The sequence below is a fragment of the Malaclemys terrapin genome, chromosome 1, assembly GCF_027887155.1.
Source record: "Malaclemys terrapin pileata isolate rMalTer1 chromosome 1, rMalTer1.hap1, whole genome shotgun sequence".
In the NCBI taxonomy this organism is placed as follows: Eukaryota; Metazoa; Chordata; order Testudines; family Emydidae; genus Malaclemys; species Malaclemys terrapin.
In genome coordinates, this window is record NC_071505.1 from 301011277 (window position 1) to 301035214 (window position 23938).

Consider the following 23938-nt stretch of genomic DNA (forward strand, 5'->3'; position numbering starts at 1 on the left):
TTTTTAATTACGATTAATTTTTCTGAGTTAATTGCATGAGTTAACAGCGATTAATCAACAGCCATAGTTGTTATACATATGGGTTAAAAAACTCAACCATACTTTCTTATTAGACAATTCTTGTGCTTGTTTGTTTGAATAGTGTGACTGTTTGATTGTGTTGGTGTTTGATTGAAAAATGTGAATTGGGAGTGTTTTGTTCCAGGTGGGCCTTGAGTGGTTGATTGGAGGGAAGGCTTTGAGCCGGGCCACCTGCTTCGAGCCAGCAGCCTTATAAAAAGGCAGCCAGTTGCAAAACGAGTTAGTAGTGAACAGAGGACAGGCAAACAGAGGAAGTTTGCCTGGGAGTTCGCACAGAGTGTTTTTGCCTTTCAGGCTCCTGTGAGCAGTACATACAACATCTGAGGAGCCTCTTGGAAGGAAGACCTGGATAGTGAGCGATCAGGTCCTGTGGCCTGTTCAGAATGTGCCATGTTTGTGTTTCTCCCAGAGGACAGAAGCGACTTCGTCTGTATGAAGTGCAAGCTGGTTTGCATATTGGAAGAGAAGGTTAGAGGACTAGAGAAGTATCAACCCTGAGTTACATCAGAGAAAATGAAGATTTTCTGGATAAAAGTCAGGGTTTGGTTCTGGAAGCAAAACGTGCTGAAGACTCAGAGAGTGCAGTGAGGAGTGGGGAAGAATATTGGCAGCATGAGACCTCCAGAGGAAGAAAGAGGAGAAACTATGTACCCCCAATGCAGATGCGAAACAGTTTTCAGGCTCTCTGCACTGGTACTACTGCGGAGAAGGATTTAGAAGAGCCCTTTGAGGGAAGGTATCAGAAGGAGACCCCATCGGCTGGAAGGCATGGGATACATTGTCTTAGGGATGGGGGGGTTCCATAACCACCACTCCCAAGAGGAGGAGACGGGTGGTGGTAGTCGGGGACTCCCTCCTAAGGGGGACGGAATCATCCATCTGCCGACCGGACCAGGAGACTCAAGAAGTGTGCTGCTAGCCTGGAGCTAGAATCCAGGATGTGATGGAGTGTTTGCCGAGACTGATCAAGACCTCAGATCGCTACACCTTCCCTCTTCTCCACATGGGCACCAATGATACTGCCAAGAATGACCTTGAGCGGATCACTACAGACTACATGGCTCTGGGAAGAAGGATAAAGGTGTTTGAGGCACAAGTGGTGTTCTCCTCCATCCTCCCTGTTGAAGGATAAGGCCCAGGTAGGGACTGTCTAATTGTGGAGGTGAATGCCTGGTTACGCAGGTGGTGTCGGAGAGAGGGCTTCGGATTCTTCGACCCTGGGATGCTGTTCTGGGAAGAAAGAGTGCTAGGAAGATATGGGATCCACCTAACGAAGAGAGGGAAGAGCATCTTTGCAGGCAGGCTTGCTAACCTAGTGAGGAGGGCTTTAAACTAGGTTTGCCGGGGCATGGTGGCCTAAGCCCAGAGGTAAGTGGGGGAGTGGGATACCAGGAGGAAACACGAGGAGGAGGGTACAAGATGGGAAGCCTTCTGATCCCTACTGAGAAAGTAGGGCAATCAGCTAGTTATCTTAGGTGCGTGTACACAAACGCAAGAAGCCTGGGAAACAAACAGGAAGAATTGGAAGTCCTGGCACAATCAAGGAACTATGACATGATTGGAATAACACAAACTTGGTGGGGCAGTTCACATGACAGGAGCACTGTCATGGATGGGTATAAACTGTTCAGGAAGGACAGGTGTGGGAGTAAAGGTGGAGGAGTTGCACTGTGTGTAAGAGAACAGTATGATTGCTCAGAGCTCCAGTTTGAAACTGGAGAAAAGCCTGTTGAGAGTCTTTGGGTTAAGTTTAGAGGCGAGAGCAACAAGAGTGATCAGATCAGAAGGATGAGATAGGCGAGGCTTGCTTCAGACAACTAACTGAAGTTTCCAGATCACAGGCCCTGGTTCTAATGGGGGACTTCAGTCACGCTGACATCTGCTGGGAGAGCGATACAGCAATGCACAGACAATCCAGGAAGATTTTGGAGAGTGTTGGGGACAACTTCCTGGTACAAGTGCTGGAGGAACCGACTAGGGGCTGTGCTTCTCTTGACCTGCTGCTTACAAACAGGGAAGAACTGGTAGGGGAAGTAGAAGTGGGTGGCAACCTAGGCAGCAGTGACCATGATATAGTTGAGTTCAGGATCCTGACAAAAGGAAGAAAGGAGAGTAGCAAAATACGGACCCAGGACTTCAGAAAAGCAGACTTTGACTCCCTTAGGGAACAGATGGGCAGGATCCCCTGGGAAGCTAATATGAGGGGGCAAGGAGTCCAGGAAAGCCGGCTGTATTTAAAGAAGCCTTATTGAGGGCGCAGGAACAAACCATCCCGAAGTGCAGAAAGAATAGCAAATATGGCAGGCGATCATCTTGGCTTAACAGTGAAATCTTCGGTAAGCTTAAACTCAAAAAGGAAGCTTACAAGAAGTGGAAATTTGGACAGGTGACTAGGGAGGAGTATAAAAATATTGCTAGAGCATGCAGGGGTGTAATCAGGAAGGCCAAGGCACAATTAGAGTTGCAGCTAGCAAGGGATGTGAAGGGAAACAAGAAGGGATTCTACAGGTGGTCAGGGAAAGTGAGGGATCCTTACTGAATGAGGGAGGCAACATAATGACAGATGATGTGGAAAAAGCTGAAGTACTCAATGCTTTTTTTGCATCGGTTTTCACAGACAAGGTCAACTCCCAGACTGCTGCACTGGGCAACACGGTATGGGGAGGAGGTGAGCAGCCTCAGTAGTGAAAGAACTGGTTGACTATTTAGAAAAGCTGGACGTGCACAAGTCCATGGGTCCAGATCTAATGCCTCCAAGGGTGCTGAGGGAGTTGGCTGATGTGATTGCAGAGCCATTGGCGATTATCTTTGAAAATTCCTGGCGATTGGGGAAGTCCTGGACGATTGGAAAAAGGCAAATATAGTGCTCTTTTAAAAAGGGAAGAAAGAGAACCTGGGGAACTACAGACCGGTCAGCCTCACTTCAGTCCCTGGCAAAATCATGGAGCAGGTACTCAAGGAATCCATTTTCAAGCACTTGGAGGAGAGGAAGGTGATCAGGAACAGTCTACATGGATTCTCCAAGGGCAGGTCATGCCTGACCAACCTGATTGCCTTCTATGATGAAATAACTGGTTCTGTGAATATGGGGAAAGCGGTGGATGTGATATATCTTGACTTTAGCAAAGCTTTTGATACGGTTTCCCACAGTATTCTTGCCAGCAAGTTAAGAGTATGGATTAGATGAATGGACTATAAGGTGGATAGAAAGCTGGCTAGATAGTCGGGCTCAACGGATAGTGATCAACGGCTCGATGTCTAGTTGGCAGCCGGTATCAAGCGGAGTGCCCCAGGGGTCGGTCCTGGGGCCAATTTTGTTCAACATCTTTATACATAATCTGGATGATGGGATTAATTGCACCCTCAGCAAATTTGCAGATGACACTAAGGTGTGGGGAGAGATAGGTATGCTGGAGGGTAGGGATAGGTTCCAGAGTGACCTAGACAAATCAGAGGATTGGGACAAAATAAATGTGGTGAAGTTCAACAGGGACAAGTGCAGAGTCCAGCACTTAGGAAGAAAGAATCCCATGCACCGCTACAGGCTGGGGACCAACTGGCTAAGCAGCAGTTCTGCAGAAAAGGACCTGGGGATTACAGTGGATGAGAAGCTGGATATGAGTCAGCACTGTGCCCTTGTTGTCAAGGCCAAAGGCATATTGGGCTGTATTAGTAGGAACATTACCAGCAGATCAAGGGAAGTGGTTATTCCCCTCTGTTCGACACTGGTGAGGCCACACCTGGAGTATTGCATCCAGTTTTGGTCTCCCCGCTACAGAAGGGATGTGGACAAATTGGAGAGAGTCCAGCGGAGGGCAATGAAAATGACTTATGAGGAGAGTCTGAGGGAACTGGGGTTATTTAGTCTGCAGAAGAGAAGAGTGAGGGGAGATTTGATAGCAGCCTTCAACTACCTGAAGGGGGGTTTCCAAAGAGGATGGAGCTAGACTGTTCTCAGTGGTGGCAGATGACAGAACAAGAAGCAATGGTATCAAGTTGCAGTGGGGGAGGTCTAGGTTGGGTATTAGAAAACACTATTTCACTAGAAGCGTGGTGAAGCACTGGAATGGGTTACCTAGGGAGGTGGTGGAATCTCCATCCTTAGAGGTTTTTAAGGCCCGGCTTGACAAAGCCTTGGCTGGGATGATTTAGTTGAGAATTGGCCCTGCTTTGAGCAGGGGATTGGACTAGACGACCTCCTGAGGTCTCTTCCAACCCTGATATTCTATGAATCAAGTTGTCCTTGGAAAAGTCATTTTAATTATTTTTCCTGGATCTACCTGTGTACACTGCCTGGCTTATACTAGGAAATCTGAATTATTAAATGGCTTTATTTGGTGGAAGTCATGAGTTTAGTGCATATCTTGTCTCTTAGACTATGCTTATCTTAACCATTTGGCTGATGAGGGGAAATCTTCTAGCTCAGTTTTCTAAGACATTCTACCAAAAAAATTCACACCGTTCATACTTGGGCTTTAGGTCCTTGTAGGAATGCATAGCTCCCGAATCGCCAGCCCACGGGTGCGGCAAACTGCTCCCATGGCAACGAGGCAGGAGTGACCTTCAATCCAGCGTTTGTGTTTGGGAAACTTATTTGGCTGATTTGATTGTGTCCCCGCAGCTGGCGTTCACGCGCTCAAGAGATGGGTTCGTTATCTTATGTGCATGTACACTGCCTGGCGTTTCTATGCGCAGGAATGTAACCACTAAGAAGTGTTGTAAACAAAGCAAGGAGAGAAATAAAAACCCCAGGAAAAGTTTTCCTGGGAGGCTTTTTGCTTGAGGCTTTTGAAGCTCTCTAGCTACCAGAAACCTGGTGTTCTATTTCCTTTCCTGTGTCGTCACCACAGGTCCTCTCACTTTTTTCCCCATGTTTCCTCTAGCAGGAAATGGCACCATATGTGAAGGATATAAACTTCCAAGGCTCTGTCCCTATGCTTATCTCATACCAAAATTATATATTAACATGGGGCAGCTCCGAAGACTGTGCAACAAAGACTTTGCGTGTTATTGGAGTGTTCACTCAAAATCTCTGGCATTATATATTTGTAATTAGGGATGTATAGAGTGGTGCTGGAACACTTTTTAGAGTGGGGGTGCTGCTCCGCCTCCTACACCTGTCCGCACCTCTCACCACCCTGTAGAGCTTTGGCCAAGTTCAGGGCTGTGGCTCCGGGAGGAGGGCCCCCCCACCTCTAGTTCCCACACCTATGGACATATATGGAATTTCTGCACACGTATCTATGGATCATTGGTCTCATGTTTTCTACAAAACTTAAGTTTTCATTTAAAATGTTTATTTCTGGCCTTTCTGACTGAAAAATAACCTTCAAAATATGAATAGTTCAAGAGTGTTTGGAAGCAGATGTACTAAAGACTTGGAAAGTAACTAGAAGCACCAAGAGTAATGCTCAGTGGTGTGTTAATGTTGCTAATTACAAAAAAATAAATCCGTGTTTATTATGTTTCTGATAGACTTAGCTGGATGTTTCTGCTAAGCCTGTGTGCTTATCAAGAATATCTTGGATGTACTATCCAGGAAATAAGTTTGCAAGCATAAATTATGCAAAAAATTAATTTTCTGTTACTTTGGGGAGAGAAGGCGAGGGCTTCAGGGAAGTCATATAAATAGGCCACTTTCCTGCAGAATTACGAATGTCTGTTTACTAGGAAAGCCTGATTGGAGACTACAGCATCCCCATAGGCTATATTTGAAACCCAGTTGCAACATAACTGACTGACTGGTTGGACAACATCTTTATCTCACTACAGCCGTGATGCTGGCATCAGGGGCTTCCACAGTTCCATGCACAACCTGCCAGCCTTCATTCATTGGACTACTATGAAATCATTGGACTACTATGAGTGGCCAAGGTGTTGCATGATCTAGTGTGTTCCAGTAGTTGGAAGGTGCTCATGCCACTCCTCACATTTGGCTCAAAGGGCAGGTGGTGCGGAAGGGGCCAAATGTTTGAAGGGGAAAGGGCAAGAGATGTTGGGAAACCAGTTTGTATTAGTATTTCCCCTGCCGTATTACATTGCCAGTTCAGGTCTAACATGCTGTCCATTCTCACATCTAGGTTTTCCTACCAGGATTGACTTATCTCTTTTTTGATGAATATTTGATATTTTCTCCAGATGTACTGGCTTGTATCTTTCTACATTTTCTGCCCAATTTTCCAACCTCTCTTGGTCCTGTGTGTTTCTTGGTCCTCAGCAGTGTTTGCAACTGTCCTGGTTTAGTAGCTGCAAACTTCATTTATAGTGTTTTTACTCCCTCTTCCAGGCTCGAGGAAGGGATAATGATTGGAGTTAATTTCATAGTCCGGGGTAAAAGCATCCCATAATGCTATGTGGTATCCCTAAGAATGTATGACTGTGTTGTATTGGTAATGTCACTCCGCCCCTATTTTGTTTTCCTTTATTTTGTCTCCCTCAATTTACACACTTTTTGATTCATGGTGGCCTCCTGTTATATGTCTGTACAATAATCCTGCAGAAGTGACTCCAAACTAGGGTTGCCGGCCCTCCCAGTTTCACTGGGAGTCTTCTGGAATCAAGCCCTATCTCCCGGAGGCTACTGAAGCCTAACTGGGAGATTTTAAGTGCTAAAACTCTGGTGGCACAGGGGACTAAGTCAGGTTCCCTGCAAGCCCTGGCCCTGCGCGACTCCCAGAAGTGGCCAGCACGTCCCTGTGGCCCTTGGAGGGGGGAACAGGAGGGGTCTCAGTGCACTGCCCCTGCCTCCAGCGCTGACTCCGCAGCTCCCATTGGCTGGGCATGGTGGTCGCTTCTGGGAGCTTGCACGAAGCCAAGGCAGGCAGGGAGCATCCTTAGCTCCCTGTGCCACCACACAGGAGCCGCTCGAGGTAAGCACCTCCTGGTCGGAGCCTGCACCCCCTCCTACACTCCTGCCCCAGTCCTGAGTCCCCTCCCAGAGCGTGCGCGCTCTCTCTCTCTCTCTCACTCACACCCACCCACCCTCCCACCTCCCAAGCACCAGGTTCAGCCCGGAGCCTCCTCCCACACTCCAAACCCCTCGGTCCCAGCCCAGAGCCCGCACCCCAACCCAGTGAAAGTGAGTGAGGATGGGGGAGCGTGAGCAACAGAGTAAGGGGGGACGGGGTGGAACAGGAGCCAGGGACACGGTGTTTGGGTATGTCTGATTAGACAATTGGCAACCCTACCCCAATCAGAAATGAGGGGCCCCTCGAACTATGACATTAGTTGCAATACCACCCTATCCCCAAGCAAATGTTTTTTTTTAATTACTTAATCTTTTGTGGTACTCCCACCATTACTGTCATCTTTTCTCTGCCTCCTCTCAAGGACTAGTATTGTCTTCTGATGAGCTGCTTCCTCCCTGATGTGGCAGGGAGAGAATGGGCTGAGTTCATGCAATTCCCAGAGCCATTTGCTCCCTCTAGACTTTGGCCTGCAGCACTCCTCTGTCTGAACCCTAGAAGCATCATAAGACAGAATATTTAGTTCATCTTCAAAACTGGGCCTATGTGGTGGGAAGATGAGGCCTACATCAAGTAAAAATCTCAGGATCACCACAGCCCTGAGATGACAATGTTTGTAATGCAGGCCGAGAGCCTGTCTATGGAGGGGAGCCTCCTGGCCACTTGCCCGTGTGCAACTGTGAAAGCATTTCATGTCTTAGGTGAGGCACAGGGTTAGTTACTGAAAATCATTTGAATAAGTCTTTGAACTTCATGTTAGAAATTATGCAATACTAGGTACAAATGGGGTAAACGAAAAAACAGCTTCTGGGCTATAAAGCTGCTTTTAGGAGCTAATGCAGGAGCTCTGAGGCAGGTGTCATAACAGTAGCAGAGGTTGAAAGGACCTCTTTCGCTGGATGCACTTCCCCATTCTACTAAAAAACAGGCTGGTAAATAGAGACAAACTAAACTGCTGCAGGAACAAATAACACTGAGCCACAATTATCTGCAATGCTTATCCTTGAAAGCATTAAACTTAGACTTTTTTAAATCAGCATGTCCAGATAAGTGTGTGCAAGGATAGGTCTACACTACGGGGAGTCGACCTAAGATATGCACCTTCAGCTACGTGAATAACGTAGCTGAAGTTGCGTATTTTAGGTAGACCTACCTAGCTGTGAGGACGGCGGCGAGTCGACCGCTGCCGCTCCGCCGTCGACTCCGCTTCCGCCTCTTGCTGCGGTGGAGTTCCGGAGTCGACGGCAGAGTGATCAGGGATCGATTTTATCACGTCTTCACTAGACACGACACGATAAGTTGATCCCCAATAGATCGATTGCTACCCGCCGATCCGGCAGGTAGTGAAGACGTACCCTAAGTGTTTTAAAAGAGCTGCCTGAGGAGTTGGACTGTTAATGTCGATTTTTCAATAAGTGTTGGAGTATTATGGAAATTCTAGAAGACTGGAAAAAGTTAAACTTGTGCCAATATTTACAAAGGTTAAATGGCATGACGAGGGTAATTTAAGCCTCTCAGCCTGACGTCAGTCAATCAGAGAAAGGTATAACATGATCCAGTGGCTGGAAGTTGCAGCTAGACAAATTCACACTGGAAATAAAGTGTGAATTTGACTGTGAAGATAACTTAACGTTGGAACAATTTATCAAGGGTTGTGGTGGATTCTCCATCACTGACAATGTCTAAATCAAGATTGATGCTTTCTAAAAGCTATGCTCTAGGAATTATACAGGGGATGTTCTATGACCTGTGTAATACAGAAGGTCAGACTCCATGATCACAATGGTCCTTTCTGGCCTTGGAAATAAGAAATGATTTGCTTGCTTGGTATAGGCAGATCTGTAGCTGCAATGAACATCATACAGGGCTAGACAGCTTTCTGTGATTAGGTAGAAGTTCACTCTCCAGGCCTGTTTATCTGGCTATAGAATTATGAACTACTGTTAGCATGAGGAAGAAGTTGGATGAGAATACAGTTAGTTACAAGAATGTATGTGTGAAAATATATTCCCCCTAATTTAACTCTAGTAATCACACAAATGTTGTTTAGCACATAGCTTTTATTTTGAGTTTATTCTTAGAAAATTTAGCTTTAAGATTAGCTATAAAACTAAAACATTTTGTCAAACATTGCTCCTTTATTTTACATGTAGGCAGCCTCAACAGTTAAGAAGTCTGTTGTTTTAAATTAAGAATATTAAAGCCTGTCTCCTTTTACTTAGCATCTGACATTCTACACACCAAATTAAGCTCTGGAGGAAGCAAGCACAACTGTAATTGCAGTCTGTGTGAGTTGTACTCTCTTTCAGTAAGGCTTAATTTGGTCCTTTTTTCTCCTCCCCTATTATCTATCGGGCTGGGTCACCAGCATCTGAAGCTTCAACCTCTTGGTTCTGTTAGCTTCTATGACCTCTAACTATCATTCCAAAGTCATAGAATCATTGGGTTAGAAGGGCCACAGGGGTCACTGAAAAAATCATTTGAAGTCCCTCCAGAAGAGAAACCATGACCTGATATTTCTAATGACTTTATATTTAAAAAAAAAAAAAAAAAAGGGCAAGCAGAAAAGAATCCAAGGCAAATGAATGCAGGAATTTGAAGCAATCTTTATACATTCTAGAAGCATAGTACATGGCACTAAAGAGTGTGACTGGTTCAGAGGTGGTCTCCCTCAGGAAGAATTCAGAGTAGCAGCCGTGTTAGTCTGTATCCGCAAAAAGAACAGGAGTACTTGTGGCACCTTAGAGACTAACAAATTTATTAGTTATATGCATATATGCATCCGAAGAAGTGGGCTGTAGTCCACGAAAGCTTATGCTCTAATAAATTTGTTAGTCTCTAAGGTGCCACAAGTACTCCTGTTCTTCTTTTTCTCAGGAAGAATGGGACTAAGCCTATTCTTGTCACTCTTGGCAGGAAATTGTGGAGAAGGGAATGAGATCACTCTTAATGTCCAAACAAAAACGTTAATGTTTTTTTAGGAGTGTTAGATCCCTTCTTATAAAGAAGAATAAATTAAACTTTGAAAACAGACTTTTATCATGGAGATAGCAGAAGTTTAAAAGGCTAATCTGCATATTATAGTGAAGCAGTAAGTTTAATTAATAGATACATATTTACCATGCTAAATAGCCTCTGGATGCTTCATAGTCTGTGGATCAGATCTTGATTACTTTAGGAAAATAAAAACTCTAGATAAAACTCTTCTGCCATTTTGATCAGTAGTTTTCAAGACTAGAAGGGAAATGTATAGTCTAATCCTCCTTCATAACACAGGCCACAGACTATTCCTCATTAATTCCTGTATTCAGCCCAATAATTTGTGGCTGAACTGGAGCATATATGCTATATTTTTACAATGTCTCTGGACGTGTAGTCTCTTCAAGAGTGGAAAACCAGTTAAAATGTAGTCAAGGGAGAATTCCAAACTTCTCGGTTTAGCTACTTTGAGCCATTCCCTACCCTCCACCCCCCCCTCCCCCGCCCCCAACTGTAGACTTCATATAGAGCAACACAAGTGACGTATTTTTGGGAAGGAAGATGCTATGTGAAGACTTCAGATCTCCATTCCGTGAACAGAAGAAAATCTCTGTCACCACCTGAAGAAATAAAACAAACGTGTCAAATAATTAAAATGGAAACAAATTATTAACTGCTTGTCCTGAATGAAGTACTTTTGAATTCAGAGTGCATAAAAGAATTCCAGGATTATAAAAACGTATGGAAAAGGTCCTGGCCTATAAATTGCTTTCTGTCTTAATTATACTGGTCTCAGTTATTATGGGATATAGGTCAAAGCACAGCCCCTGCGAGGAATCAGTTTTTAAACAAAAATGTTCTTATGATTTTCTTTCTATGTTCTGTCCCCCTTACTTCTTTAAATATGTTAATATTTACATATTATTTTAATTGGAGCATTTCATTAGTTGTGTTAATATGAATTCATATTTTGCATAATGTCTTCTGCAATGTCACAAAAAATTTATTAGGAACTATTGGATTCTCATCTTTCTGTTACTAACTTGTGTGACTGTAGGGAAATCAAGTGCCAGCTCTGCCTTATCTTTATCTTTCTGTAGAAGAGATATAAAAATGCACAGGCATTGTATGAGGCATAATTGATGTTTCAGAATGCTGTATAAGTGCTGAGTATTATGACTGCTTGAATAACATGTATTAATAAAGTTTTTAAAATCTTGTATATAATAAGCCATACAAAAAATGTTTGCAGATGTATCGGTGAGATTGCATTTCTGTATAGAAGATAACATAGGGTTAGGAGGCCCTTTGCACTATGAAACTAGAAAGTGATGAGCCAGTCTCTTTGACTTGTATAACTACAAAACAGATTGCTGAAAATAATCCAGCCCTCTCTCGTTTATCATCCTGATTAGCTCTGGAACAGACTAGGCCATTTAGTATAGCTTTGCAGTAGGTTTTTGACACTAAAAAAGGTTAGTCTTCAAGGCTGAGAAAGTGACAGGACTAAAATTGTGGTATGTCCAGAGGATGACATAACTACACATCTATTCAGGGCAGATCGTAAGCTATTAATTTCTGTTGCCAGTAGAATCAGTTATAAATTTGCTGGGCTTTATATAAAGATTTTTCTAAACATGATAAACTGAAAAAGAGGATTTTTTAGGCCCGTTACTGAACCTAAAATGTCCATGATGGAGTTTGCCTGTGTTTGGTGTGAAGCAGTAGCCTTGTGTTTCAGAAATAGCCTCTAGTTATGGTAATTGTACCAATTGGTCTCTGTAAAGCTCTGACTATCAGCCCAGGAAAAAAATGAAGCATGACCTCAGAGGGATGGCAGTAGCATTTTTCCATATGTGCATACTACCAAATAACCTGACACCTGATAAGCAGTGAGAGCAGCTTTTCAGAAACATTGACTTTAGCCATGTTAAGAGAGCTGACCAGTCATAAAAATAAACTTTGACAGTGTACATTTAAATTATTTATGTATGGGTCCAGGAGAAGGACAGTAACAGATAGTCTTGGAATTAATCTTATTTGTCTCCAAATGATGTTCCGGTATGCTAATAAAATACTTGACTGAAGGCTTTACTGTTAGGCAGGGATAGGAGAAATACAGACGTACAAAAATACAGGGATAGGAAAAATAAACACCACTTCTCCTAGATCTGGTTTGAGACAGAAAAAGGGTAGCTATCCTTTATAGTATGTAGTAGTTATTGGGCCCCGGCAAAAGACGGGAGGGAAAAGAAGCAACTCTCTACCTCTTGCTTGCTGCTGTCAGTGACCCCTCATCCTTGGACCAAACACAATGAAGCTGTCACTCTCTACTCTTGCTGAGTGCCAAGTGGAGGTAGGCAGGGGAAAACAGAAAAGGGCCTGTTACCCCCAATCTGGCAGCAATAGCAGCCAGCGGGCCCACTGAGACCAGCTTGAGCCAGCACTCCGAGCAGCCAACTCAATGGAGAAATTGATGTTTTTACTGGAACTGATTCTGAAATCTTGTACTTACAAGCGCCAATTCGTATTGCAAACTCACTTTAGGCTTCAAAAGTGAACTATTTAGTTCAATCCAGAATGGATAATCTGAACCTGATGTCAAAAATACCTTCTTATTTTAGCCTCAGAAGGCCGAAAACGATAAGAAAATGTAACTGAACAACTACTTACTGGCAAGAATATATTTGGAAAAAATAAAATTAATTTGTCATTCACATACAATTGATGTGGTTAGCTGAATTGAATTAGATTTACAATGGAATTACCATTATAATTGTACTCATCATTTCTTAGGGGACAACTCCCTCCCTTAAAAATATAGATCCCTTTTTTCCATTATTAGTGGGACTCTTAGATACACTTCTGAAGTGAATTATGTATCTAATTCTGCCTGCATTTAGTAATTCTGTCAGAAGTGGTCAGTTGATGAAGTTACTCACTTAGCATAAAATAGTGCTTTTCACTAGATGAACTGAGTCTCTGCTGCATGGTATTTACACACCAGAACAGAATTAGAAAATGAATTATGTTCCCTTAACACAGAGATGGAGATCTTGTTTATACTTTGGGTGCTTTAGATCATTGTGACACTATATAAAAGACTATGTGGTATTGAGTATTATAAAATCCAATTATCTGAAATTCATTTCCTGTTGATCTCTGTTAAATGACAGCAAAGACTTTGTTCCTGAGTTTAGTCCTGCAGAATGTGAATGCTCTCAAGTTAAAATGCCTTGTCATGTGACTGGAAATCTTGAGCTATAGTAAAGAATGAAAGGAACATAATTATCCAATACTGAAAACACCTTTTCTTGAAAACAAGATCAACATTTGATAAGAATTCCTCCCAAAGGGAAGCAATCCTAAGCTGATCTGCTGTCAAAGACAGGATACTGGGTTAGATGGACCATGGACCTGACCCAGTATGGCTGTTCTTGTGATTGTGGGAAGTTTTTTTAACAAAGCACTACACATAAGGAAAACATTACTTGAGCTAGGTGAATGGGTTGGGTTGAGACTGGGGAATCTGTTACATCTCCCTCTCAAGCACACAAACGAAGTGTGCCATTTCGTTGCTTCAGTAGGACAGTTCTTGTGCTCCTACATCATTCTTAGAATCTCAACTCAGCTGAAAGCATAGCAGCCTCATCCCCAATTCTGTAAGCACTGAGCTTCTGTGGAAGCAATATATGTGCAATCTGCTGTTCCTACTTGGGGCTGGGGTGTGATGTGAGTCTGGTAGATGGTAAGGTTTGCATTGCTGGCAGGTTATGTCTCTAATGCCACAGGGGAAGAGTCCAATCTCTTGAGCAGCCTAGCCCCTTGCCCTGCTGCTGGCAGGAGCTGCTTTCTTCCCTGTCTCTTTTCCATGCAGCTGAAGCACTATGCTGTTTCATCTGTTCCTCTGCTGTTGCCTGCATGGCTCTCTCCAGTGCATTACATAGGGGAACATGTTGCCACCATTTATGAGTTTGAGAGGCATGAAAAGGCTCCTGGCAGTCAGCCCAGGGCTAGGCAGGGTGAGATCCATAGTTTTCCTCCTATTCTTCCTGCAGCCCTGTTAAAATAGCCTCTTGGCTTAGCAGCAACACTCCTTCCTCAGTCTGTTTTCCCTTTCGCCTCAGAAATATTTCCCCTAGAAAAAGTGGTAGCACATTGATGTTTTCCCCCCCCCAATCCTCCCACATCTGATGTGTTGGGTCCTTGTAGGAGAAGACAATGGTGGTGAAACTTTTGTTTACTCCCTTGGTGTGACTCATGATGCATTTCATTTAAGCAGCACCTCTGCCCAACCTTAGCCTTCAACCATAAAATGAAGATAGAAGGAGAAAAAGAGAAATCTCAGGCTTACAAAATTAATACTCTTTTGTTGCCAAGGACTTTGAATAGCTTAAAGTGTAGTGGGCACAGGGTGGGGAAGAGGGGGAAATAGGCCATTCATATCTAAAACTGTTGTTAGTGAACAGGAACCTCCTTACAAATAATAGTGAAAAGTTATTATGGCACTTGAACCAGATTTCAGCAAATTTAGGCAAGGCAATGCAACTAGAAAAGCTTCCAGATTCTACAGTCATACTGTAAATCTGGAAGGAAACTTTTGCTGTTAAGAATTTCTGAAGGCCTGTTTGTTCTTTGATCAAAAAGTGCCAGTTGGTTAAATTTACAATTTATAAAATAAATGTACAGAGTAGGTTTTATGAGGTTATAACCTAGGGGGTATTCTTAGATTATAACCATATTAACTGTGGACCTAGGAGTGAAAAGGATTAAAAAGACCCAAATGAGTGATTTTTCTCAAATCTTCTTTTTATTTTAAGGTATGCAGTTTGCATTACTTTCATTCATGAATGTACCCTATTGTGTGTTTAATTAAATACTGGGCTTCTTTAAATCTATACTTTGACACTGAGGTAGACTATGTTCAGTGTTGTCTAATAATTTCACCTTTTGGTTTATTTATTTATTTTGGTTAGTCAATGTCATATTATTAATTACTTGATTTTATTGATTATTTTCATGAGCACACTTTACTTTTAAAGCAGAAGCTGAGGCGAAATGTGAACTTACTTGAGAAGCTGGTTATGCAGGAGACGTTGTCATGTCTGGTAGTGAACCTCTATCCAGGGAATGAGGGTTATTCGCTGATGCTCAGGGGGAAAAATGGATCAGGTAATATTCCTGCTGCTTAACTATTTTCATCTTCAAAGTGCTTTATTAGTGCTAATTAATCAGTATGAGCCATGCTGGCTGCTTGCATTTGGTGCTTGTTTCTGTTCTAAAGCAATCTTCTATACAATTCTGTTCTTGAACTAAAAATGTCCAAGCACCTGATCATGGATGATGCTCATATGAGCATAGGAATAAATTCTAAATTAGCAAGCATTAAGCCCTCTGAATAGTCCTTATTTCTGTATATAACATTTATTTATCCAGAGACAAATTCATCCCTTTTCAAGGGTGTGTGGCCTCTACTACTTAAATCCAGCCTATCCCAGCCCTTCATCCCCTACCAGTCTTCTTGTCCCAGTCTTTCCAAGTCTCTTTGCCTAGCCAGCCCTGGTCTCCCTATTCAAGGTCCCTTGCCCAGGCAGTCCCACTCTCTGCTGCCCCCAGCTCCTCATCCAGTCTCAGGCACTTCCCTCTCTGTGCTCCTCATCCTAATCTTCCTTCCTCCTCTGGGCTCCTTGTCCCAATCTATTCCCTTCAGTACTCCTCCACACTCAGTTCCAATTCATCCCCTCTGCACTCAAGTTAAGTTGCTTCCTACATGCTGCCTGAATGCCAGCTGGTTGAGCATTGAGGGCACTGGAAAGACAGGTGTCCTGCTGTCTGTTCTGTGCTGGATGCTATGACGGCCCACAGCAGCTGGGTGCAGCAATGGCAGGGGAAGATCTTCTCAGCCCATGTAGCCCTGGGCTGGAATGTGCCCAGTCAAGATAGACTCTTCAGAGCATTTAGTTGCCAAATTCTACTAAGGCTTTACTGAGTATGTGTGAACTAAATTTTTTTCCGAAGTTTTATAACTTGGCCCAATTTGGGAACTTTTCCAGGGGAACAGCAAAAACAAATGCTCCTTCCAAATTTCAAGTCCCTGCTTCAAAGCACAGAGGCACTAGGGATTCTTAGTGAAACAGTTGTAAGAATTTTTTTTAACTTGGGCAAAACAACAGTTTTTTCTCTAATCTCATTTTTCCCTCATCTCACTGAGCCATTTTTAAAAAAAACTTTCTAGGAAAAATCAGCCTTAGGCAGACACAAAACACAGGAAATTTCAGCCCATATAGTTAAATTTGGTAAAATTATAAGAGCTAAAAAAAGGGCCTGAAAATGGGAAATGTCAGGTAACCTTAATCATAGGTGGTAGTACCCACTGTGCTTATAATTAGGGAGGAACGTTTTCAAAAGTAACTAGTGATTTTACGTGCCCAATTTGAGACACCTAAAATGTCCTGATTTTCAAAGGGCTGGCTCTCAGTATTTCATGATAATCAAGCCCTTTTAAGTTGTATCAAGTTGGACACTCAGAAACTGAGATACCCAAAATCACTAGTCACTTCTGAAAATATAGGCCTAATTAAAGCTGTTTTGTACCTTTTAGCCAGGAACAGGAACTTCAGAATATTAATCATATTGTAGTGCACCCTTTGGGAAAACAAGATATTTAAATACAAATTTCTACAGTAAAATACAATAAAATAATAGACAATTTCTAGGTGATTTCTTAAAAAATAAATTAGCAATTTCTTTAATACTTTGTTGTTTGTGTCACACAGTTCAAGGCAAATATCAGGTGAGACAGATTTGGAAAGCAGCTTTCTGCACTTCCTACAACAAACAGGAAATTTAGTTTGTCTATATAGGGACTGTGTTATTGTTGAAACATGTAGCCCTCGATCCTGCAAACACTTATGTACATAGTTAACTTTCAGTACGTGAGTAGTCTCATTGAAGCCAATGGGATTACTTATGTGCTTGAAGTTAAGCATGTGCATAAGTGTTTGCAGGATCAGGGATGAATACTTTAGTTTGCACTAGTTTGCTTGTTTTTTAATCGTTTCTATCATTTATTGCTGAATTAGTTCTACGTGCTGATACTGAAAGAGACATTTCCTGTCTCCCTGTAGTTTAGGTTTACAGAGAACTCATTTTGGGGCCAAATTCTGCTCTTACTGAGATAAATAAGAGTTTTGCCATTTACTGCAATGAGAGAAGGATAAAGCCAATATTAAATGGCTTGGAAATACAGTCAAAAGCATGATAATGGATATTCTTTAAAGAAAATTGGGATTTGGGATAGTTTTCAACAGCCCCACTTCTTTTTTTTAATATGCTTATAATTAGCATTTTACTTTTGAAGCTGTAGTGGGAAGAAATAGATAAGGCATTGCATTCTTTTTTTGAATTCAGATTCTGAGACCATTCGAATGCCTTATGAGGAAGGTGAACTCCTTGAATATTTGGATGCAGAGGAGCTGCCACCTATTTTGGTTGATCTTTTAGAAAAATCTCAGGTAAGAAAATCTTTACAATTAAGGGTTATTCTTTTAATCAGTCTCTGATCATGTGAAGTGCTCCCCCGGGGGGTTCTGTACATCTGCAGTGAGCAGTTTGAAGCATCAGGGTCATAATGCTTTTAGTGTCCAAAATAAAACATCTTGTTAGCATCCAAAACAAATAAATTCATGCACATTTTGTGTTTTTACCATGGTTTAGTCTAACATGACAAACCGCTATGACTGTTATGCACCAGAAAAGTGCGCTTTAGTGAAATGTTTGAGATTGGAATTTCATAAATGGTAGGTAGTCAAGTTTTCTGTCTTAATGTTAATATGCTTTTTTGGAGCTTGGGTGTTGGAACTGTTTGTGTGTGTACTAAAGATCACTACACTTGACTATGCCTAGTGGTTTAGAACTCTTTATTGGTTTAGCTATCGTAATAATAAGCACAGCAACAAGGACCATATTATGCAAGCGGAAGCAACTGTAGAACACCCACTGACCTCAGCAGAAATGACACCATCCTGTGCTGGGGATGAATTTAGTTTTATGTCTGGGTAGGGTACATATATTTACAGAGTGAAAACACAGCAGGAGTTCACAGCTAACTATAAGAGCATTGCATGAGTGGCCAAAAGAATCAATTCCAATGGTGGGTCCTGCGACAATTCTATAATATATATATTTACAGAAATATTTTTGTTTGTTTCAAACAGGTTAATATTTTTCATTGTGGGTGTGTCATAGCAGAAATACGTGACTACAGGCAGTCTGGTAATATGAAATCTCCAACATACCAAAGCAAACATGTTCTTCTGCGTCCAACAATGCAGGTAAGAGGTACATCAAATTAAATGGTTTAAACTACCCTGAGTGGGATCTCCTTTTTCTCATTCTTTAAGATAAATGTCATAATAGAAATTAGCCATCACTTTTAAATATTTTATATAATTTATATACAAATATATTACAGTTATATTATCGTATTTATTTGAAAAGTAACCAAAAATTTGCCTGTTTTTCCAGACTTTAATTTGTGATGTGCATTCTATAACAAGTGACAACCACAAATGGACACAGGTGAGTTTCCTTGTCAATTTAAATCTTACAATGATATAAAGGATGGAACAAAGCAGTTTTGAAAAATATATTAAACTGACATTGTACAGACCTTGGATTGTTTTAGGGTGATTGAGAGTCTGTTTAATGATCCAGAGATGTGCCAAATTAGCTCACTAGCAGCCTGATCTTGCGAGATGATGAGCACCCTCAACTCCCACAGAAGACAATAGGTGTTGAAGATGCTCAGCACTTTAATCTTTGATTATATAGGATAGTCTAACTAGTCTACCCTCCTCACCCTCCATCATCTTCATCATGTAGGCCCAGGTTGGCATCTGAAGAAAGGCTCCATAACACTATACTACTCTCCTGTGTAGAAGCACTTTCCCACTGGTACTGATAGCAGAGTGAAACTGACTAGGATTATGCAATTCTAGTTGGTTTAATACATCAGAAATTACTAGTGGCAAAGTACATCTGCTGAGAAGCACAGACATATTCAAGTTCTTTGCCACAACCAGTATCTGTTGTCTCATATATATTAGTTGTGATAAAATAAAACTCTGCCACCTCATCAGGATACATCATTGACAGACTACTGATTTTCTTATTTCTTGTATTTTGTGTGTATGTGTGTGTGTCTTTTCAATATTAGTCTTTTTTTGCTATAAAAAAATCTAGAAGTTCCTCAATCTACAATAGAGCATAATGATTCCATGATTCCTAAACAATAAATATTATATTTTCCTGGGTTAACAATCCAAAACAAAGTTATCAAATTGTGCGCGCATATGTATACACACAGTCAGATACCATGATGATTAGCATGAAATAAAAGCCTATATAGATATACAAAACTTCCAGTTTTTTTCACATAATTATAATTTGCATATATTATAGGAAGACAAACTTCTACTTGAGAGCCAACTTATCTTAGCTACAGCAGAGCCTTTGTGTCTTGATCCTTCGATAGCAGTAACCTGCACAGCAAACAGACTCCTCTATAACAAGCAGAAGATGAACACTCGCCCAATGAAACGGTAATAATTAGTCTGTGATATGTCAGGACATATATTAACCTGTTTAGAATTGTACAGATTATAGAAAAAATAAGAAAAATCATGCACTAACATGTTGTTTGTTCATAACCATGATAAAATTCATTTAAATTGAATAAGCTTTGAAACTCTTTGGAAATTTTTATTTTACTTTTAATACATTAATGTTTTAAGAAGGACTCTTGGAAAAAATATTTTTAAGGAAAGTCAAAAGTTTGTCTTATAACAGTGTCAGTTATTATTTGTAATCTGAATCTTATTAAGTACTTGTTCTGTGTAATGCTTTTGCAATCTCTTCCAAATAGGAAATACTCAAAGGCCTAGTAAGCCATGGATTATACTAAATATGCACATGGATTATTTTCTTACAATGCCATACTGAATGAATACCAAATTGTATTGCTCTCTTATGATCATGGCCATATTTTCTCCATGGCTTATAATCAAAATGTGAGGTGAGGCAGACAGCGGCTGTGAACAATGTTAAATATGAGTATATGGTGTTAAAAATGTTTTATCTTAAACCTTCCTTGCACTTTGCCAAAAATTAATTAAAGGCTGTGGTTCACCAGGATAATGTTTCACGGGTTTTATTTTATGAACATGGGATCTTATTTTCATGACCAGACTTTAATTTATAAATTAGAAAAAATATTCAACTATATAACAGGATAAAATCCAGCAAAATTAATGTGATTTTCTATTGCTTAAATGGTTCAACAAACTTAGAGCATCAGTGTCATGCAGAAGGTCTCGATCCTGTAAACATTTATGCACAAGTTTAATTTTAAACAACCAGTGGAATTGTTCATGTGCTTAAATTTAAGCATGTGTATAATTGTTTGGAGGATTAGCGTCTGAATGGTTTTAAGAGCAGTGTGGTGCCAAACTACTATTCAATCTGTTAGAATAGCTTCTTTTTTGTGGATGGTTGTGTTCACAACTATTTTACAGTAGCCTAAAATGGTTCACTGTTATTTTACTAAGAAATACATATATGTATGCTCAGTAATATGTGAAATATATAAATGATCTGCTAGAATTAACAAAGTAGGTGTCAAAATGGACTGTCATATTTTTTAATGTAATTTTAACTTTTTGTAGGCTTTGCACAAAGATTTGGCAAGATGAAATAAATCTGAACAATATTCAGTTTTTAATACATTTTTTGTAATATTTTAACTGTTGTCAAAATGTTTATTCCAAGAATATTTGCCACAAATATTGCTCATAAGAACAATAACATGTTTAAAAGTAGATGGATCACAATTATGTGTTATGCAACAACATAAAAGATGACCATTTAAAAAGCATATTACATAGCACATCTTTTTGTTACAATGTGACTGGCTTTTTCATGTGTGTATTAGCACACATGTGGTAGCATGTTTCAGTCTGTTGTTTTACAAGCACATTTCTCAATATGCCATAGGTGTTTCAAGAGATATTCCAGGTCATCTCTGAATCGGCAGCAGGATGTGGCACATTATCCAACTCCACCTCAGCTCAGACTACTTGACTACTTACAGAAAAGAAAGGAAAGGAAAGGAGCCCAGCAGTATGACCTCAAAATTTCTAAAGCTGGAAATGTAAGTATATTGCAAGTTAGAACGGCGAACATCATTATTCATTTATTTATTGTTAATCATTAGAATACAGATGCTCACATTGTTTTGTACTTTTCCCCCACCTCTCAGTGTGTAGATATGTGGAAACAGAACCCTTGCTACTTGACTGCACCTTCTGAAGTTGATGTAAGTTCAATTGTTTCTAACCACATTTGGGTCAGTAAAAATTTCACTTATTCAACGTTTTGTGTATCAAGCAGGAAGATAAATGATAAAGCAGTGAGCAATGATGGCCATCTTTGGGACGTTGTGCTGGGTTTGGGCACAGTGCCTTTGGGAACAGCTGCTAGAATGCAATTGCTTCACTCTCAGTGTGACGGGATCCCACACTTATTCCACAATGTGAGCCACACTCTTAGGCAATAGATTTTTCACGGCTAAATAAAGCTCTGCTAAATCTATTTAAAGATTATGAGAATTCCTCAATGAAAGCATTAGAGCAAAGTAACAGAAGTATGAAATCATTAAGGCTCTTCTCTACACTTGTTTCAAATGCATTATATTCTGATATCTGCTTTTTCTTTTAAGGTGGAAAAATATGCCAAAGTGGAAAAGTCTGTCAAACCTGATGACTCTCAACCTACTGTCTGGCCAGCACATGTGAGTAATTTAGACTTCTGGCCAACCTTTTCTCCCCCTAGTTAAGATGCTGCTTCTGTCAACAAAATGTAAATGAGATCATACAGAACATTTTTTTCTACAGTCTAGTCTTCTATAAATATTTGGAAGGGAGATTGTCACGGGGAAGTGTGATTTCACACATTGGTGCATTGGGGTGATTATCAAACTAAAAGAATAACTGTAATTTATTACTCATTGGCACACAAAATAGTAAAAATAATTTACTCTTAAATTCCAGTCCTTAACCTCAGTTTTGTAGTGTGAGTATGATGCAATGGAATTTTGGCTTTGCCAAAACTGCCTACCCACATTGCAATAATCAGCTAGCCAAAGTACTGTAATTTCCCTGTCTAATAGCAGGACTTTGGGAAGCTGCTGCCACTACTGTAGTAACAAAAATGTAATAATTTACAAGAAGCAGTGTTTCTTGCTTTCAGTACACCTTTGTCTTGTTTCTAATCCTCATGTAATAGGTGAGTCAGGAGAGCTGCCTTTACAGTAATAACTCTTGCAGTAGATTCTGGAAGGGAGGTCATAGAATCATAGGGTTATAAGGGACCACAAAGGGTCATCTAGTCTAACCCCTGTAACACATCAGCACATAGAGTTATTTTAGGCAGAATGCTCTACAGGTTTTTTTCCTTCACTGTCCCAATGAAACCTATAGATCAGCAGCAAATTGCATGATCCAATACACAAGAAAATGCTTAAGTTTAATTAGAAACCAGTTTATAGATACTTCATAATGGAATCGCCAACATACTGTGCCCTCTTTATCTTCAGCATCCATCTCTTTGTCCTTGTAGGTTACTTTATGTTACCAAAAATCTACCATCTTGGCAGTATGCTTTTCTTGTAGTACCTAATTTTCATCCCTATGGCATCCTATTCAACCATTGTTCTGTGTTGTGTATATAACTACTTTTAGATATTTGCAGTGTTGTAGCTTATTGGCCCCTGGATATCAGAGAGACAAGGTGGGTGAGATAATACCATTTACAGTTGGTCCAATAAAAGATATTCCCTCACCCACCTTGTGTGTCTACTTTTAGATGTGTTTCTTCTGTCTGCACTTCCAATATCTATCATAAATAGTTATGGGTTCTCTATGTTTCTTGTTTTTTAAGTAACTTATTTATCTCTCCCATCCTGTTAGTTAGAGAATTTCTTCTGGAAATCATTTTCCATTCCAGCTGAGCAAAGTGACATTTAGGGACTACTAGATTGTGTTACTTGCAATTTGTATTTTGTAGACTTCTGACATATATTGATCAGCCTTTTCTGTTGACTTGTTTTTTAAAAGATTCTACGTATAATGTCGTTCTGTCTTTTAGGAGATAAGAGATGATTATGTGTTTGAATGTGAAGTTGGTAATCAACTTCAGAAAACAAAACTGACCATTTTTCAGTCCCTTGGTAATCCGCTGTACTATGGTAAAATACAGACGTTCAAAGGCAGTGAGGAGAATGACAGCCCAGTAACTCCATCACAGTAAGTAGCGTGTATATTTAAAAAGGTCTATTCTATGATCATTGAGGGAAAACCAGACATATTTACCTGCTTAGATCATACTGACAAATGTGTACCTAATTACACTAGAAAACTAAAAATGTGGTTTAAGGATTTCATTTCAGAAATTTAAAAATATTTAACCTATATGTGCCAATGTCATCTTAAAAAGAAAAGTAGTAAATTGTGTAATGCATAAATTCAGATACAACCACAAGAATCTCATATCTTCCCACATTAAAGTTATAGTGGAACAAAAATCTCCATTTGGAGGGACAATTGAAGACATTTCCATGACACGTTTCCAGTGGTGTTCCTATTTTCAGTACTTACATTATGGTCGTGCTGAAAATGTGTCTGGCACTGTACAAACATATAGGAAGGGACACAGTCCTTTATCCAAAGAGTTTACAATCACGAACAAGGATGGTGACTGGTACATATGTTCATAATTCTGTTTTAAAATATATTGACTATATATAGCTGGCTGCAGCTGTCCCTTTACCTACCCGCTGTTAGTTCTTATTATAGGCT

The 23938-nt window shown here is 40.6% G+C and overlaps 1 protein-coding gene across 16 annotated transcripts in view; it reads left to right on the forward strand.

The window, feature by feature from the left end:
* Positions 1 to 23938, forward strand: part of SUPT20H (SPT20 homolog, SAGA complex component) — a 59858-nt gene that overhangs the window by 13795 nt on the left and 22125 nt on the right. For 8 of the 16 annotated variants that reach the window (XM_054015257.1, XM_054015268.1, XM_054015269.1 and 5 more), the window contains exons 6-14: positions 15071 to 15197; positions 17436 to 17539; positions 18242 to 18358; positions 18552 to 18605; positions 19488 to 19627; positions 21078 to 21234; positions 21343 to 21399; positions 21802 to 21873; positions 23229 to 23386. In XM_054015257.1, the coding sequence (XP_053871232.1) occupies positions 15071 to 15197; positions 17436 to 17539; positions 18242 to 18358; positions 18552 to 18605; positions 19488 to 19627; positions 21078 to 21234; positions 21343 to 21399; positions 21802 to 21873; positions 23229 to 23386 (986 nt within the window). Of the gene's footprint in view, positions 1 to 15067; positions 15198 to 17435; positions 17540 to 18241; positions 18359 to 18551; positions 18606 to 19487; positions 19628 to 21077; positions 21235 to 21342; positions 21400 to 21801; positions 21874 to 23228; positions 23387 to 23938 lie in introns of all 16 variants that reach the window. The other 8 variants (XM_054015256.1, XM_054015258.1, XM_054015261.1 and 5 more) reach the window with 2 other exon arrangements.